The 16,279-nt window shown below is 54.7% G+C and overlaps 1 protein-coding gene across 4 annotated transcripts in view; it reads right to left on the bottom strand.

Moving 5' to 3' along the window:
• Positions 1–3,932: 3,932 nt before the first annotated feature.
• Positions 3,933–16,279, bottom strand: part of PML (PML nuclear body scaffold) — a 45,711-nt gene continuing 33,364 nt past the window's right edge. Inside the window, exons 8-10 of one of the 4 annotated variants that reach the window (XM_073801234.1) lie at positions 9,437–9,587; positions 8,813–8,981; positions 8,237–8,384 (exon numbers count right to left, since the gene is read on the bottom strand). In XM_073801234.1, coding sequence (XP_073657335.1) covers positions 8,372–8,384; positions 8,813–8,981; positions 9,437–9,587 — 333 coding nt within the window. In that variant the 3' untranslated portion in view covers positions 8,237–8,371. Of the gene's footprint in view, positions 8,385–8,812; positions 8,982–9,436; positions 9,588–16,279 lie in introns of those variants that run through there. The other 3 variants (XM_033851970.2, XM_033851974.2, XM_033851975.2) reach the window with 3 other exon arrangements.

The raw sequence follows: 16,279 nt of genomic DNA, 5'->3' as shown, positions 1-16,279 counted from the left end.
CCCGCTGCAGTCCTCCTCCAGGGCTCATGGGCACCAGAAGCAGAGCCATGCACATGTCTGGGAGGGACGAGGTTGTGCCCCGGATTGGAGCAGCCCTAATCACAACACGCTGCTCCCCAGCCAGGCTGCCAGCTGGGGCAGAGGTTTGGAGGAAGGAGAGCCCCGCCTAGGGTGGGTCTTGGCCCGATGCAGACGTGCCTTCCATCTGCACCCGGGCAAATCCAGTTCTAATGGCCACATCTTGGTAACAACCAGGCAGAGTTCAGTATAAGGGGATCCAGAGCAGGAGATCAGGGGTTGGGGGCTTTTCCACTGACTTCCTGTGAGACTTTCGGAAAAGCGTCTCTCCCTTCTTGGTTCCAGTTTCCTCTTCCGTGCCTTGGCGCTAAGAATCCCTCCCCACTGCCTCAGCTGGGACAGTAGCTCAGATCTGTCACATTCTCCCTCATCAGGCCTAACCCTACACAAATTCATCCCCAGGAGGAACAGCCTCCCCCGACCCCCCCGCAGTTCTCTGCAATGTCTCCTTTGAAGTTCCCCCAATAGGCTTTCCTGCCGCCTGCAAAACCAGCATGGACAGGCTGGGAAGGGTGAACCGGTGCAGCGCCTGAGATACCTCAGCCTGTCTCCCCATCAACCCCCCACCCCCAGCCCTTATCTCCAGCCCCAGCTGGAAACTTGATGTGTTTATTTGCTTCTCCCAGGACCTCCTCTGTTCAACCCACATCTTTGTTGGTGCTGCCAGAAAGTGACCTGCCTGTAGATGGCTGTGTCTGGTACCCAGGTCGGGGCTGAGGAGGGAGGGGACCGTAAATCCCTCCAGCCTGTAGGGTGACTCCGTCGGGGTAGAGGAGACAGTGGAGGAGGTTTGGAGAGATGGGGACAGAGGCACCAGGAGAAGGATTTAGGGACAGAGTTGCCCAAATCCTAAATGGACTGGAACCAGAAGGGAGGGAGGGGAGGGAGGAGAGGAGGGGAGAAGCCTGCAGTGCTTTCCGGGAGTCAGCAAATGCCTTCTCCTCTGTGGCGTTGGATGTATAGAGTTATTTTTTTTATTGAGGATTGCCAATTCACAAACTTTAGTGCTTTAATGACTCCTTTTTTTTTTTTTTTTGCGGTACGCGGGCCTCTCACTGCTGTGACCTCTCCCGTTGCGGAGCAACAGGCTCCAGACGCGCAGGCTCAGCGGCCATGGCTCACGGGCACAGCCGCTCTGCGGCATGTGGGATCTTCCCGGACCGGGGCACGAACCTGTGTCCCCTGCAACGGCAGGCAGACTCTCAACCACTGCGCCACCAGGGAAGCCCTAACTTTAGTGCTTTATGTATCTCATTTAATCTTCACAATTTTCTAAGTATGTATTGTCACCCCCAGTTTGCCTATGAGACCACAGAGGCTAAGTAGTTTGTTCAAGGTCACACAGCAGAGCTGGGATTTCAACAAGGTCCCTCCAAAGCCCACGTCCTAACTACTACTCAGCATCCTTGCCCACCCCAAGCAGACTCAACGAGGGCACCACCACCGTGGGCCCAGCCTCACCCACCCACTGCCTCCTCTTTGGTTGGTCTGATTTACTCTAGAATCAGTCCACTGTGGTGTCAAGCCAGGGCTTTATGGCTGTAGAAATCCAGGAGAGTGTCAGCCCTCGGGTAAATTCTACCCCCGGGCCCTCTGAACTTGGTCTGCACAAAGAACTCAGTTTTAGACGATCAGACAAGCGACACCGGATTTCACAATATTTCCCATCACACTGGTTTGGCTGGATAACTTTCTGGAAAATTTCTGTGGTTTGCTAGCTAGCTTTTGTAATCTGCTTGGCTATCAACTTTGGGATATTTATAATATTTATAAACTGACTTTAGCAAAGTCCAGGCAACTGGTCTTTAAAGAATTCTTCTGGGCTGAGTTTAAGGAAGTTCCTTGAGCCAAGAATGAAGGAATTTCTCCCTGTGTGGGCAGCAAATGCATTTTGTAGGAGTGGGTAGAGATTTTCAAACTTTTTGTTTTGTTTTTCGAGAGGGGGAGTCAGTTGAAATTCTTGATCCTTCTCTCAGTAGAGTCCCCACAGGCATTTGCTTTATTCAGGTCCAAAAGGTTTGGAGCTGACACCTGGTTTCCGAGACAAAAATAAGCGCTGGTGCGGACCCCGTCCCTCCCTGTCCCCAGGCTCATCCTGGACCTGGGCCTGGGACTGAGTCCAGGACCAAGGCCACCCCGGGGAAGCATGTCCTCAGAGACCTCTGCCCACGTTCCCTCCCAGCTCCCTGTAGCCTATTCTCACCTCACCCTGACCTGTGAACTGAGCCCCATGGAAGGACTAACACCCACCATGACGCTTCTTACTTGCATTATGACTGGGGATAGGCTCTTACCCTAAATCATGCATTCTCAATGGGGACATTGCCCCAGAGAGGATGAAAATTGGTCCAGGGTGGAGAGGGCACTAACAACCTTAGATATTCCAGTGGTTTCTGACCCTCCAAAGGGTCAGAACATAAACAGATATACAGTACATCTGTGTAAGGAAGAAGCAAAATGATCTCTATTTGCAGATGACCTAATCTTGTATATAGAAAATCCTAAGGAATCACAGTACTAAAATTTCATTGAGGGGGTCATGACTAGGAAAAAATTTGTCTAAAAAGCCTCCTCAGGGGGGCAGTAATGGGCAAAAAAGTTGGAGAAGCACAGTCCTTAAAGAAAAAAATAGAATTAGGATAAGTTCAAATTCTGGGACACTGGGACCAGAAGGTTGGGGTGTGAGTTTGCTGGGCCCTGCATCATGTGAGATCAACAGACCAGGAGGGCACGGGAAGGAGAGGGTGGAAAACCACCCCCCCAAATGCATGGCAACGCATCAGGCAGTGTGGCCCACAGAGGGCTCCAATGTAGGCACAGTCTCCCTGTGGGGCAAATCCCAACTCTGCCACATTCAAGTTGAATGACCTGGAGCAAGGTACCCCACCTTCCTGCCCTAACCCCCATCCCGCGTCCTGGACAGAACGAGGATGACGATGTAACCGCACAGGGTGTCTGGGGAGACTAAATGAGGTTAGCTGTGCTGAATGAGAAAAGAGTGTCCAGCACGTAGTTATCTTTCAGTCGTGTTAGCTGGGAGCTTTATTCACCTGGTGGTCCAGGAGGCTTTCACACCTGGATGGGATGGGTCATTGTGCTCTCTCCAGGGTTCAGTGAGCTAGGGCGGAACCCCTGCTGGATGCTTCTAGAAGAGGATGGGGAGGGAGTCTGACTACGCTTGAGGCTCTGTATTAGGGGGTCCTCCTCAGAAGCTCCTGCCAACAGTTTCATGGACTTTTCTGTTGCTAAAGTGACACCTGTATCTTGAAGAGTGACTCTAACTCCATTCCTTTTTTTTTCTTTTTTTTTTTAAATATATTTTGGTCATGCCACGAAGCTTGCAGGATCTGTTAGTTCCCCGACCAGGGATTGAACCCAGGCCACAGCAGTGATGGCACTGAATCCTAACCATTAGGCCACCAGGGAACTCCCTATCTAACTCCATTCCTAATTAAATTCCTAACTCAGTTCCTAACCTTAATGACCAAATATGACCCTAAATTTGATATAACCCCAAATCTTAACCTTAGGCTTCACCCCAACTCCTAACCCCACCCCCTCTTATTCCAGTTCTAACGTGGGCCCTAACCTTAGCTCTAATCCTCACTCGAATGCCCCTGGTAGCCCAGTTTTTCCCAAAATTAAGTCCCCCACTTCCACAGTCACAAGTTTTGCTATACCTGTGTTCCTTCGGAGCTTGTAGTTACTTCATATTTGTCTTTAAATTAGACCTGTAGAGAATCCCATTTTAGCACCATTCTGAGCAACCGTGTTCCAGAAATCACGGTGTTGATGGGCTGGCTCTATTTTTTCTAATAGATGTTAAAATAAATACAAATAATAAATACATCTAATAGATGTTAAAATAAATACAAATATATTTATATTATAAATGTAAATAAAATAAATACAAATACACGTTAAAAATGTTTCTCCATGCACCATCTACCTAAAGATATCTCCCACACCACCGGAAGTATGCGTGGCACTTTGAAAAAGACTGCTGCTACCCAGAGCCTTTATCTGACACCACACCCCTCGCCATCCGCGGGGAGCAGCAGCCTCGACACCAGACCCTGTGGGGCGGCAGCGCCCTCTGCTGGTGAGTCTGGGAGCTGCTCTGGCTCAGCTCCCCTTCCGTCTGGGCAGGATCCACAAGGTAGGACTCTCTCTGACTTGACATTTCATGTCACTAGCTGTGTAGTTCCCTTAATTGTGAGGACTGAAGAGAGGTGAGAAAGGACCTCTTCCTCTAGGTATAGGGCAGCTGGGGTGTGAGGTGGAGACAAGCCTAAGGTCAGAGGAGGTGGAGGGGGGGAGCGAGGGGGGGCGGGGCCTGCGGGAGGTGTAGGGTGAAGGGTCAACTCTGAATTATGGAGAATTGTCAAGATAGGGACTAGGGGTCAGAGTGAGTCTAGGGTAGGAATAAGGGTGGAGGTGGGGCCGGCCAGGGCTGGATGAGGGGCGGGTGCAGGGTGGGGGAACAGCAGGGCCAAGCACTGGAGCAGCAGCTGAGTTTTGTGCAGTTGAAAGGAAGAGCACGGTTGAGGTTAAAGCAGATTTTCAAGCGACCTTCCTGGGGGTGTCCCTGAGCTCTTGGGCCTCAAAAAGGGGTCTGAGAGTAGGGGAGGGCTGGGAAGGGCTGAGCTGGGCTGCCACAGGAAAGTTGTTGTCTGCTCCAGGGCTGTGTGGCTGAAACCTCCCATCTGGGTATTTTTGGGACACAAAGCCACCTACTGCTCAACCACTCCAAGGCAGACTCCCCTGCTCTCCTTCCTGGCTCCCTGGGACCCAGGACCCTCCAGCCCCACTAAGTTGTCTGCTCCATGCCAGATCTTGTTCTTTATTCCCCTGAAGACAAGCCGAAGTCCTCTGTTTGCTAAGATCCAATATCTGTTTATTTTTCTGTAACTTATAAAGCAATAACACTGTCATCTTTGTTGTCAGTAAAATAAGATCTTACATTTGTGTGGTTCTTCATACATTAAAAGGCTACTTTCAGAAACTTTTTCTCATTGGTTCACACGAGATCCTATGAGGTAAAAACAACCCATATTATACCATTTTACAGAGTCAGAGCCTAAGCATCGACGAGTTTGATGTACCAGACTAGAGTCAGAGGCAACTAAGTGAGGATTGAAACTCAGCGCCCTGACTTCTAGCCCAGCAAACTTGTGGTTAGTTGACATGGATAAACCTGAGATAGGATTCAAAGATGAAGCACGAGACATATTTGGATTTGCAATTAGACACTAAAACTCCAGGACTGGAATTTGGGCACCTGGGACAGGTAGGTGGGGCTAAGGGCAGTGGCACTGCTCAAATCACATTACCTGGCTTGTCACCCAGGCCAGGGGGGTTGCTAATTCCTACACTGCCTGTGCCAGGGGAATCCCTGCAGGCACTAATGGGAACTCCATCTGTGACAACCAGCGTACAGGATTTTCCAGCAGAGGTAAAGTTCCTACAGACCCTGGTCTCTGACTCCCTCTAGGGGGTAATTCTTGAAGTGGGTGCTTCTTTCCCTCCAGGTGGCTCCCCGCTTTGGACATGATCCCAGACAGGCCCACCCTGGTCTGCCCACTTGGAATGGGGTTTCTTATCCTTGAGGCCCATACCTGAGCAACAAGGGCCTCTCAGCTCTGCTAAGTCCTGAAAGACATCCCACAAAGAACAGATATGCCAGCAAGTGCCCCCTTTGCCAGGCAAGAGGCTGCCCAGTGGCTCCTGGGGTGGGCTGAGCAGAGTTTGTGATTAGGGCATCAGGCTTTGACGATTCACATCTTTATTAGAGGCTGTGACAGTGGAGAGAGGGCAGAACAGCCCTTTGCTGTAAAACCTGTGATCAGCTCCATCTGAAGGTAGAAAGCATTGTGAGGCTGGGCTTGGCAGGCTCAGTCCCGAGGTGGGGCTGAGGGGAAGATGCTGTGAGGAGTGGTCCAAGCGCTGCCTTGCTGTTGCCAAGATGGTCATCACAGCCAGACTGAGGCTCCAGCCCCCTCCTCCCCTCACCCACCAGCCTGTTTTACTGAGCTTCAGAGCCAGCGCCTACTTTAAATCGGAATCTTATTTGAAATGCATCCGAGTTCACTGTTAGGGCCACAGCACTCTCAACGTGACGGCACGTTCCTGCGTGATCCCTCAGTGGGTCTTCAGGGGCCCCCCGCTGGATGGGGGCAGGGGTGTGCGTGCAAAGCCTTCACCCACGTGAAAGCTGAAGCCATGGAGGCACCCCAGTATCAGGGGGCCAAGGAAGAGGGATGGGAGAGGGGCAGAGGGGAAGGGACCGTGGTTCTGCTAGTCACACGAGACTGGCCTGACCTGCCTGTGTTCTGCTGCTGACCTCTAGCGTGACCACAAGGTTGGGGACCTTAGCTTAGGGCTGGGACCAAAGGTTCAAGAATGAAAACCTCCTTGACCACTGCCTCAGAGGCCTGCTGTCCATTCCTAAAACCCCAGAATGGCAGAGCTGGATGCGAGCTCTAGGACCGTGCTGGCTAACCAGCCCATTTCACAGGTGGGGATGTGGGGGCTCAGGCCCTCCCCTGGGTTCCACTCAATGCACACAGTCAGGGCCAGGGCCGGGACCTTCTCTGCTTCTCCCTGGAGGAGAGTCTATCAGAGCAATGCTTCTGAAACTTGGCAGGCAACAGAATTGTCTGGAGAATGCACTAAAGCAGCTTGCTGGGAGATTCCAATGCTGTGGGTCCCTGGAGTCCACTGAAAGCGGCGCTGGGTTGGAGGACGCACCTCAGGAGGGCTGGGGGCCGGGGACAGTGCAGAGAACGTGAAGGGCAAAGCCTCGACTAAGGGGAGGCATCTGTGTAGGCAGGAGGAGGGAAGCAGGCTTGGAAGGGTTGCAGTCTGGAAGCACGGACAGGCATGGTGCAGCAGCCCCTGTCTCTGCTGAGAGGAGGCCCTTTGTGGGTGAAAATACTCCAGAGGGGAGGTGAACAGAGCTGGCCTCCGGGCAGGCAAAAGCTAGGAGAACCCAAATCCCTAAGGGGTGGTTTGGTTTGAAAGGCACTTATGTACCCGTGGGACCACTGGTGTTGCAGACAGTGTCTGTGGGTGCTGTCAGAAGGTCCCCCCCGGGGCCACGGCCAGGGGTCAGGGAGGAGCGGCAAGGACACCCTTGGGAGTGGGAATCGGGTGGCTGGGGCAATACGGGGGCCACTTCGAGAGCCCAGCGGCCAGGCCTTCTTCACCAGGGACCTCCCTGGTTCTGGCACCTGGAGGAGAGGGGCCAGGGGTCTGGTGAGCTAACTTTCCTGCGCTCCCAGGGCCGCACAGGGATCTGTGCGGTGGCTGCTTGGCAGGTGGCTGCTTGGCCTTGGAACCTTCTCTGTGGGATTTTTAGAGGAGAGGAATTTGGTCCCAGAGAAGGAAACTGATTCTGGACCAAATGACAAAGGAGAACTGGGGACCAGGACCTGGGATTGCTGTGATGGGCAGGGCCTGGCTCAGGGACCCCATCCTTCTCTGTCCCCAGAAGGGTCTGAGCCAGTCATCCCTTCCTCTCAGCTCTGCTGGGAAGCCCTTTCTGCCAAGCTATGGCCAGCCAGAGGGGGTTGCAATGCCTCCTGCCCCTGCGGAGGCCGGCCCTTCCAGCAGGCCTTCGAAGTAGGTGCCCAGAGCCTGCAGGTTGAGTGCAGGCTGGCTTGTGGGCAACGAGGGGGTCTGTAGGCTCAGGAAGCGGTTGTACTTCTTCAGGCCCCCCTGCGGGTCATGGCGGTGTGCGGTCAGCAGCTCCTTGAAGCTGACCAGGTGGAGGGCCAGCAGGCGGGCCTCAGCGCGGGGCAGGACAGCCGCCCGCACCAGGGGCTGCAGGGACGCAAAGCACTGCAGGCTGCTGAAGGAGTGGACGTGCGGGGCCAGCTGGGGGCCCGGGGACACCTCGAGGAGGCGGCACAGGTCGCGCATGGTCAGGACGGCTGCCAGGGCGCTGCGTCCACTCACGTTTCTCGCCAGGTAGGTCTTGGCCAGACTCTTGAGTTTGAAGCTGCTGGCCCCGGGCACGCACTCCCGGATGAGGGGCAGGGCGGCCAGGAAGCCTGAGATGGCGTTCTGGAACTCCCCCAGCTTGTTCATGTTCTCCAGGGCCTGGAAGAAGTTGGGGAGGCTGGGCCCCCACAGCTTATAGCAGGCCAGGATGGGCCGACGCATGCTGCCCAGGAAGCACAGGAAGTGCTGCAGCCCCACCTCCAGGGAGACGGCCTTGGAGTAGATGTTGAAGGCCTCGGGCTGGATGATCACGCGGAACTGGCTTTCCTGGTTCACGGCTGCCAGCTGGCTAATCTTCTGGGCTGGGCAGGAGAGAAGGGCAGCGTGAGGCCCCAAGGGCACCGCGAGGTACCACCGGGAGCAGGGGGTCCTCTAGGGCTGCCGATCCCCCCATCCAGAGACCCCACCTTGGGGCCTGCTGGCAGGAAACAAACATCAGCCTCACGTGCAGCTCTGACCCTGGCTCCCAAGGGGAGGGGGGGCTGCCCTCCACGCCCCCTTGCTCCCCTGCTGGGAGTCCAGCTCCCTCCTGCCCCGCCACCTTCCCGAGCTCACCAAACGCTTTCACTCCAGGCCCCTCCTGTCTGTCTTCTGCCAGCCTCCACCCACCTGCACTCGAGACCCCTCGCTGCCTCTGCCTAGCCCTCCACTCCCTTTCCCCTGGCCTCCAATCCCATCAGTCACATAGCTAAGGCCCTCAGCTGTCAGAGCACTGGGTCAGACAGCACACCTGCCCAGTCCACTCCATGCAAAGCATGGCCCAGAATCTTCCAGTGAGGTCTGCAAACTGCTTCTCTGTCCTGTAGAAACACCTGCTGCTTCCGTCTGCCTGGGCTGAGCACCACATTGAGTCCAGGCCGCAGGACAGGGCCTGGCCTTCTGCAGGGCCAGGGCAAACACTGTGGAGTTGAGGGAGAAGGGGTCATATTTCCCTGGGACCTTGGCTCTGCTGGCCTCCCCGTGCAGCTACCGGGGAACGAATGGGCCCTGTATTCAGAAATGTGCAGTCATGGCCTAAGGCTGTGCTTGGACTGCTGGTCTCACAGCAGCGACTTTCACATCGTGCTTCTGTTTAGAAGCGTGTTCCCAAGGCTCCCTAAGATGGGGGTGGGGTGGGCGGGAACCCCTGGAGGCTCTTGCCTTAAGCCTTTAGGCACTGGTCAAAGCAGATGTCCTTATTCAAAGAACCAAGTTCAAATACCTGGGAGGCCCAGTGCTCTGCCCACTCTCTGGCTGCAGCCATCGGCCAGAGCTCAGGGCTCTCCCGGACTCGCAGATGGCTCTGTCTGCACTTATCCTGGGGACTCATGGACTAAGCTAGAAAGGGGTGGGGGGTGGTCATTGGAGAACCCACTTTCATGGTCAATCTTGAGGTCAAAGAAAACCAGGGGCCTGTCTTCTGCCCGGGAGTCCTCAAGGCTGTTGTCCAGGACCCCAAGGGACATGGGGCCCTCCAGCTGGAGGTCACTGGACTCGCTGCTGCTGTCGGCCAGCTCTCGGGAGGACTGCAACACAGAAAAGCCAACAGGTCAGGGGTCTGCGGGGGGCGAGAGGGAGCGCAGTGGTGATGTGAGCCTGCGCCCGTGAGCAGGCGTGCATGCTTGTGCGTGCATGAGTGTGGCAGGGGGGGCTCAAGCACATGGGTATGATGGGGGCATCTGTGTGCACTTGAGGGAGGGCATGTTACTGGGAAAGGGAAGATGGGTCTCCAGGTGAGCGCATGAATGGATGTGAACGTGCACGTGTGAGGGCTGTGCTTGTGAACCAGGACGTGCGTTAGTGCGTGAGTAGGATGAGATCACGTGAGCAAGTGTGAGTGTGCGTGAAAAATGTGTGGGAATGAATGCAAATATCGTGTGTGTGTGCATCTGGGTGTGCACAAGGGGTGTGGGATTGTGGACCTGTGTTGACACAAGTGTGTGTGAAAGGGGTATGCACGAGGGGTGTGGGGCTGTGGACCTCTGTTGACACAAGTGTGTGTGAAAGTGTGATACTTTGTGGGCGAGTGTGCGCATGTGTGAGCAGGGCTGGGTGTGGAGGATTAGGGAAGGCGCCAGGGCCGAGGCTGGCAGGGCCCGACGTGTCTGCCCCTGACGTCGTCTCTCTGAGCAGACTCAGAGCAAATATCATAAACCTGGGACAGGGGGAAGGAGGCTCATCTCGAACCTCAGGTGTCTCTCTGGAAGGGGCAAGGTACCTGGCTTTTCCTGTCCCCCAAGCGAGCTGAGGTCCCAGTGTCCTGCACAAAGGAGAGGGAGGGCTGCTGGGCCTCTGGGACGCCAGCCACATCTAGGGGTACACACAGAGCCTGGCTGTGAGAACAGTAGAGAGAAGACTCCCCAGGTCTGGCGTCCAGGAGATGGTGCTTAGGGAAGCTGGAGGCCAGGCCTCCTCCAGGCTGGCACCTGAGGGTCTGTTCTCTCCCTCACCAAGGCAAGAACACTGTTGCAAGGCCTTGGGGCTGGGGAAGAGCTCTGGCTAGAAGAGTTTAAACCCCGGGGCTGGGACTAGAGAGAGGGGTGGAGTCTTTCATAATGTAAATTGCACACCTGCCAAAGCCAGACGTTCAGTCTTCGGTGGCCTGCTCAGAACCTCCTGTGAATGCCACCTGTGGACACTAACCAGACACTGGGAGGGACAGGGCCAATGTCACAGGGCCAGCTGGGGGCACTGCTGGGACAGAGTCCAGAGAAGACCTCGATCGTTCCCCCTTAGGGACTGTCCCTGGTGGCTGATGGAGTCAGCCCCACGTGGGGCCATCTGAGGCCTCCCTGAACTCTGGCCTCTGGCTAACGTCCCTGGTCTGGGGCAGAATTAGCATACTTAGGCCCTTCCACCCTCCAGGTGAAACATTTGTTTTACCAAAACTTCAGCCAAGAGCAAAGTCTTTACTAATCACAATTAAAATGTGCTTCCTGAGAGGGGCTGATCTGTATTTGCCTTTCACAGCCCTACCCCAGGCTCACCAACTTCCTCCTAGTCACTGATAGAAACAGACATTCACTATGAGTCCATCTAGAGCTGGTGTTGCTTAGAGCAGCCTGTGAGTTCTGGGACTTTATACCTGAGGCCCTAATTTGACAAAAGATATGCCTTGCATATCTGTATTCTCCATTTGACCATACATCCATCTGGCCTGTGTTGCTCTGAGTCTCTGTCTCGCTGTCACGGCTCCCTTGCCTCCCTATGAGGAGCCTTCTCCAGGAGTCTTCCTTAAAGTTGCTAGCCTGTAGACAGGAGACGCCGCTTTCTTCCCCCATGGGAGAATCAAGTTGTTTTCTATCTCCAATCTTCCAGTGCCTGTTCTGATCACAAGGCTGGGGTGCTCTCACACTTGGGCTGGTGGGAAGAGCTGGACTCCCCTTGCTATGGCCTCCCCTGGGCTTCGGCTGAAGAGCTGTCCCCTTGGCCAAGTCCTCTCTGCCACCCACCGACACAGTACGCTGGGCTTTCCCTTCTTCCTTCTTCTCTTTGCTCTAAACTGCAGAAGCCCTTGCAGTGGCCCAGGGTGCTTCCATCTGTCTTCTGGTACCGTCTCTTCAGGCTGCAGGGCCAGAGTCTTCTCTTCAGATATTCTCCTCCAAGGGTTGAGCTCCCTGGCAAGCAGCACACCTGCATCCTTGAGCTAACTCCCCCATCTTTATACCAGGGTCATCTATGATAGCCATGAGAACCTCATTTTTTAAGAGCCTCCCATGGTCCTGGGGTCATTTTCTCTTTTATAGTCATGGAAATATCCTTCGTCCTGAACTTACTGAAGACCTGCTTGCTCCCTTCATAAAAGGACACTCCTTTCCACTGAGTTGTCGAGGGAAGGAGGGTTGAATCTTCCAGCCGTGACTCCTTTTCCTCCCAGATTCCTCTTGTCCTTGAGAACTTCCATCAAGTATGGCTACCCCATGGGACTGGTCTCACTGGAATGCCTCCCACTGAACGCCAGCCAGGTGTAAAGGCAATTCCCCCTCCCTGCCTTAAATCCCAGCAGTACAGCTGGGAAGTACTGACACAATTAAAAAAGACTTTTTTTTAAAGACCCAGACTTAACAGAATCAGCACATAGAGGCTCCAGGGCAGGATGTCTTTCTGGCCCTGCTCATTTTCTGCCCCTGTTCCACACCCCGACACTGCCACTTCCCGACCTTATTCCACAATCAGGATAATGGGGAGGGGGGGATAGAGAGGGAGAGTGGCAGAGACCAGAACCCAAGAATCTAGGAGAGGGCCTTTCATCGGAAAAAGCTGAGATTTGCTTGGAAGGGAAAGGGATGGCAGCAGAAGGAACTGGAGTGGGGAAGGGACCAGAGCCCATGTGTGAGGACTCTTAAGTGAAAAGTGGGATGAGGCTTTGAGGGACCAGGGAGTGGCAGATGGTGAGGGCTGGAGTGAAGTGGTGGAGGGTTTAAGGAGTGCTGCTGTGAGCTAGGAGTTGGATCCCCTGTAATGGTCTCTGAAAGATGTGAGTAAATACTGGACACTTGGTTAATGGACTGTGTTTCTTTGACTGCAAAACTGTGTTCAGACTGAGCCACGTGGGATCTGGGATTCTTTTCGGGCTACACAGGCAACTAGGACACACAGGCAATCGGGTTCATGAGCTCTATTTCACTTATCTTCATCACAGTCAACTTAGCAGATCAGTCACATCCCAACTCAACACAGCAGGTGTAACGGCCATTCCAAGGTGCTCAGAAGAAGCAGCTGGGTTGACATCACCTTCCAGAAGTCTAGGAGGTTTATCTGGGAAGAGCCAGTATTTCCCCTCCACACCTGGATCATAGCCCAGCAATGTACACCTCACCTCTGCTCAAGGCTGATACGTATAGAAAGGGGCGGCATTCCTCTGACACAGATGTGCAATTGACTCCCCCAATTTAGTGAGTCTCTACCTTGGTTGTGCATAGCAGCTTAAAAAAATCTTGACGTCCAGGCTGCACCCCAGACCAAGTCAGTTAGAATCTCTGGGGGATGGGACCCAGGAATCTGTCCTTGGTTAAAACCCCCCAAGTGACACCAGTGTGCAGCCAGGATTGGCAACCACTGTCCTAATGACTGATGTATTCCACGTTCGGGCATCAGCAAATCAGACAGGAGCCAAACTCTTTGATATTTAACATCCTCACCTGAAGATACCTGTCTAGTATCTGACATTAATACTAATCGAGAGTCCGCAGCTCCTGAGGAACCTTCTTAGCACCCGAGCTGAAGCAACAGCTGGGATCAGTGGGGCAAGACACACACTGGTGTATTTTGCAGACACAAAACCACAGCTCTTGCAAAGCCTGAAGGCCCCAGAGATACTTCACATGTTATCTGTTAACCTAAACGATCCCATTAGCCAGCCTGTGGCCCCTACTGCCCTCTGCCCACTGCTCTGCAGGCTGCTGCTGCCCATTGGAGGACACGGCTCCCATCTTCGCAGCTGAGCACCTGTTTACTTTTCTGATACACTCATTCACCAGCATCACGGTCCCTCCCCTGGATCAGGTGCTCCCCACAGGCCTCCCTTCCACTGCCGGTCACCACTGCCACTCCTGCCGGGGGCTGCCCCCTCGGCTAGGCCGCCTGCTGATTCCACTTGGTCCTGCTGCTATCGGGCACTGGGGTGAGTCTTCCGTCCGAAGAGTGGATGAGAGCATCTATCTTTTTCTGCTTCGGATCCGTTAACACAGGGCCCGCAGCAGACATGTGTCTGACCCACCTCATTTTTAAGCACAGTCCTCACTCCAGGTCTCCAGCATCAGACCTGTGTCTTGCCCCTCCACCCCAAGACTACAGCCCCACTGCCTCTCCCGGCAGGGGCGAGGTCTCCTACAGAGCACCCCTGCTGCCCAGGCAGCCTCTCCCCAGCCCTGCCCACCACGCCAGGTCTGTGCCAGAACCGACCTGCCCCCCACGTCTCGATTCCAGCCACTGACACAGCTGCAGCCCGAGCAGGGGGCCTACACACCCTGGTACACTTGGAAACACAGTATCTTAGCAGACCAGTTTTCTACAGCTCTCACACACTGGCAGGTTAGATAAAGGCTGCAGGGAGGGGAGGACAGGGGAGTCTGGAGCACCCTGCAAATGTGGCCCTGCTCCCTTCCTCCAAAGAACTCTGGGAGCACCAGGGATCTGGAAGGGGGTATGGAAGGTGGGTGAGAGATGCACCTACTTAGGGGGATCTAACTTGTGTTCTTTTTAATTTTTTTTTTCCCCTGACAAGTTTTGGACTCGTGTAATGGTTGATTTGAAAAACTTGTCTGAAGAAGCCCTACACAAAGGCAGTGATCCTCTGGCTCTCTTGCCTCCAGACTGGCTCGCCAAAGGTGAGCAGCTGCTTCTAATCGTCTAATTCTTCCTAACCCGAAATGTGCTTCTCCTTCCTGAGTCGATCAACCTCAGATATCATCCAGTGGCTCCTTGCTGACAGCCGAGCACTAGACGAACCACCCCCGTCCCACCCCACCCCCAAAATATTGCTGGTTTCAGTGCCTCCACCTGGCACTCATGACGTCTGGCAGGACTAAGGGCGTTCCGATCCTTTTCTCGCTCTTTCCTTCCCAGGTTTCTGTCTCTACCCAAGGTCAGTCTTGTTTTAATTTTATCAAGATTATGGAATAGAAAGAAGTGTCCAGATTTCAGAGGAATTTAGAACATGGAAAGACTCAAAAAGTGATTGCCTGTGAGGAATAATAAAAAGCACAGGGGGGGTCCTGGGCAGCTCTGGGGTCTTGGATTCTGTAACTAGGCAGATGGTGCAATTTACTGAGAGGAGAGGAGGAGAGGTGAGTTCGAGGCTTCTATGGGGCATCTGAGTGGAGCTGTCAGGACGCCATTGGCCCTGTTGGTCCTGCGGGCATGAGCCCATAGTGAAGACGTGGGTGTGGCTGAGATCACGGGGAGTGGGGGGGGGGGGGAGTACACAGACTAGAAAGAGAAGAAGGCCCAGACCTAAGCCAGAGAACAACAGTTAAAAGAACACAGAGACCTGAAGGGGGAGTAGGGAGGAGCAGCCAGAGCTGCAGGAGGAAGTGTCCTGAACCCAAGGGAAGCAGAGTCTTTCGGGGAGTTAGGACTGAAGGCGACCACTGGACTCGGAGGTGTGGAGGTTACCTTGGCGCTGGTGGCAGGGCTCACTGGCATGGTGGGGAAGGGCAGGGGAGTGGGGTGAGGAAGGAGCACCAAGGGGGTGAAGGTCCGGGGTGGGGGTTGCCGAGATAGGACAGACTTTCTTCAGGGTGCCTAGCTGTAGCCCATAGAAAGTGTTTGAAGACACAGATGAGCATGGGGAGATGCAGTAGGCTCCCAAGGAGACAGGAGGGTGGGGCCAGGAAGAGGGGGAGTGGGTCCTACAGGGAGGTGGCCATCCCCACCACCCTAACAGAAGGAATGGGGGAAGGATGTAACCAGGTCGGGTCAATCTGTCATCAGAGAGCGAGACGGGGGCTGCTCCCATGCCACCTGTCAACCTCCGAGGGCAGAAGGTGCAGCCACCTGGCAAGAGCGAGCGGGTCGGGGATGAGGGACCAGAGCTAGGGAAGTGGAGGTGCAGCGAGGGGCCGTGGAGAGCCGAGCGGCGTGCTGAGGCAGGAAGCCAGGGAGCCCAGGAGACAATCATTTGTAGCTTTCCTCGCCTTGACTTTTCTCCAACACAAGTCGGCCTCCTGGTGGCGGCGTGGAGCAGGGGAATGCTACCAAATCCTTCCAGGGTTGTCTTTGGAGGACAGGCTACCAGGAGGCCGGCGGGTGAGGGAGGCAGGGCACTGAGATCCTGGTGAAAGGCTGGCTGAAATGGGGGACCTTGCTGGCTGGTGGGCAGGAGGCAGAGGCAGAAGGAGCTGGGAGGGAGAGGGCAGAGGTCCTGGAAGGAACGGGTTGAGAGCTCAAGCAGGAGGCTGTGGTCAGAGTCTGCGTGGGACAGTTTAGAGATGGAAAGTTCTCAGTGATGGCGAGGTCTGGGGGGAGGGGGCATGGGGGATGGGATTGGCAGCTGCAGGGGAATGGGGCAAAGATCCCTGAAAGCTCAAGGTGAGGAGAGACCAGGGTGGTGGATGTTGAAGTCACCCAGGAAGGCTGGACCTGCGTGGGGAGAGGAAACCTAGGAGGCAGTCTTCCTACGTGGGGGAAGGCAGGAGAATGTCTGAGATGAGCTGGGGCAAGTGGGGTTCATCTGGAGAGCCCAAACCTCAAAGGCACAGGGGATCTTGCCAGACGG

This window comes from Tursiops truncatus, chromosome 2, assembly GCF_011762595.2.
Source record: "Tursiops truncatus isolate mTurTru1 chromosome 2, mTurTru1.mat.Y, whole genome shotgun sequence".
NCBI lineage: Eukaryota > Metazoa > Chordata > Mammalia > Artiodactyla > Delphinidae > Tursiops > Tursiops truncatus.
This window is presented reverse-complemented; position numbering and strand designations above follow the sequence as displayed.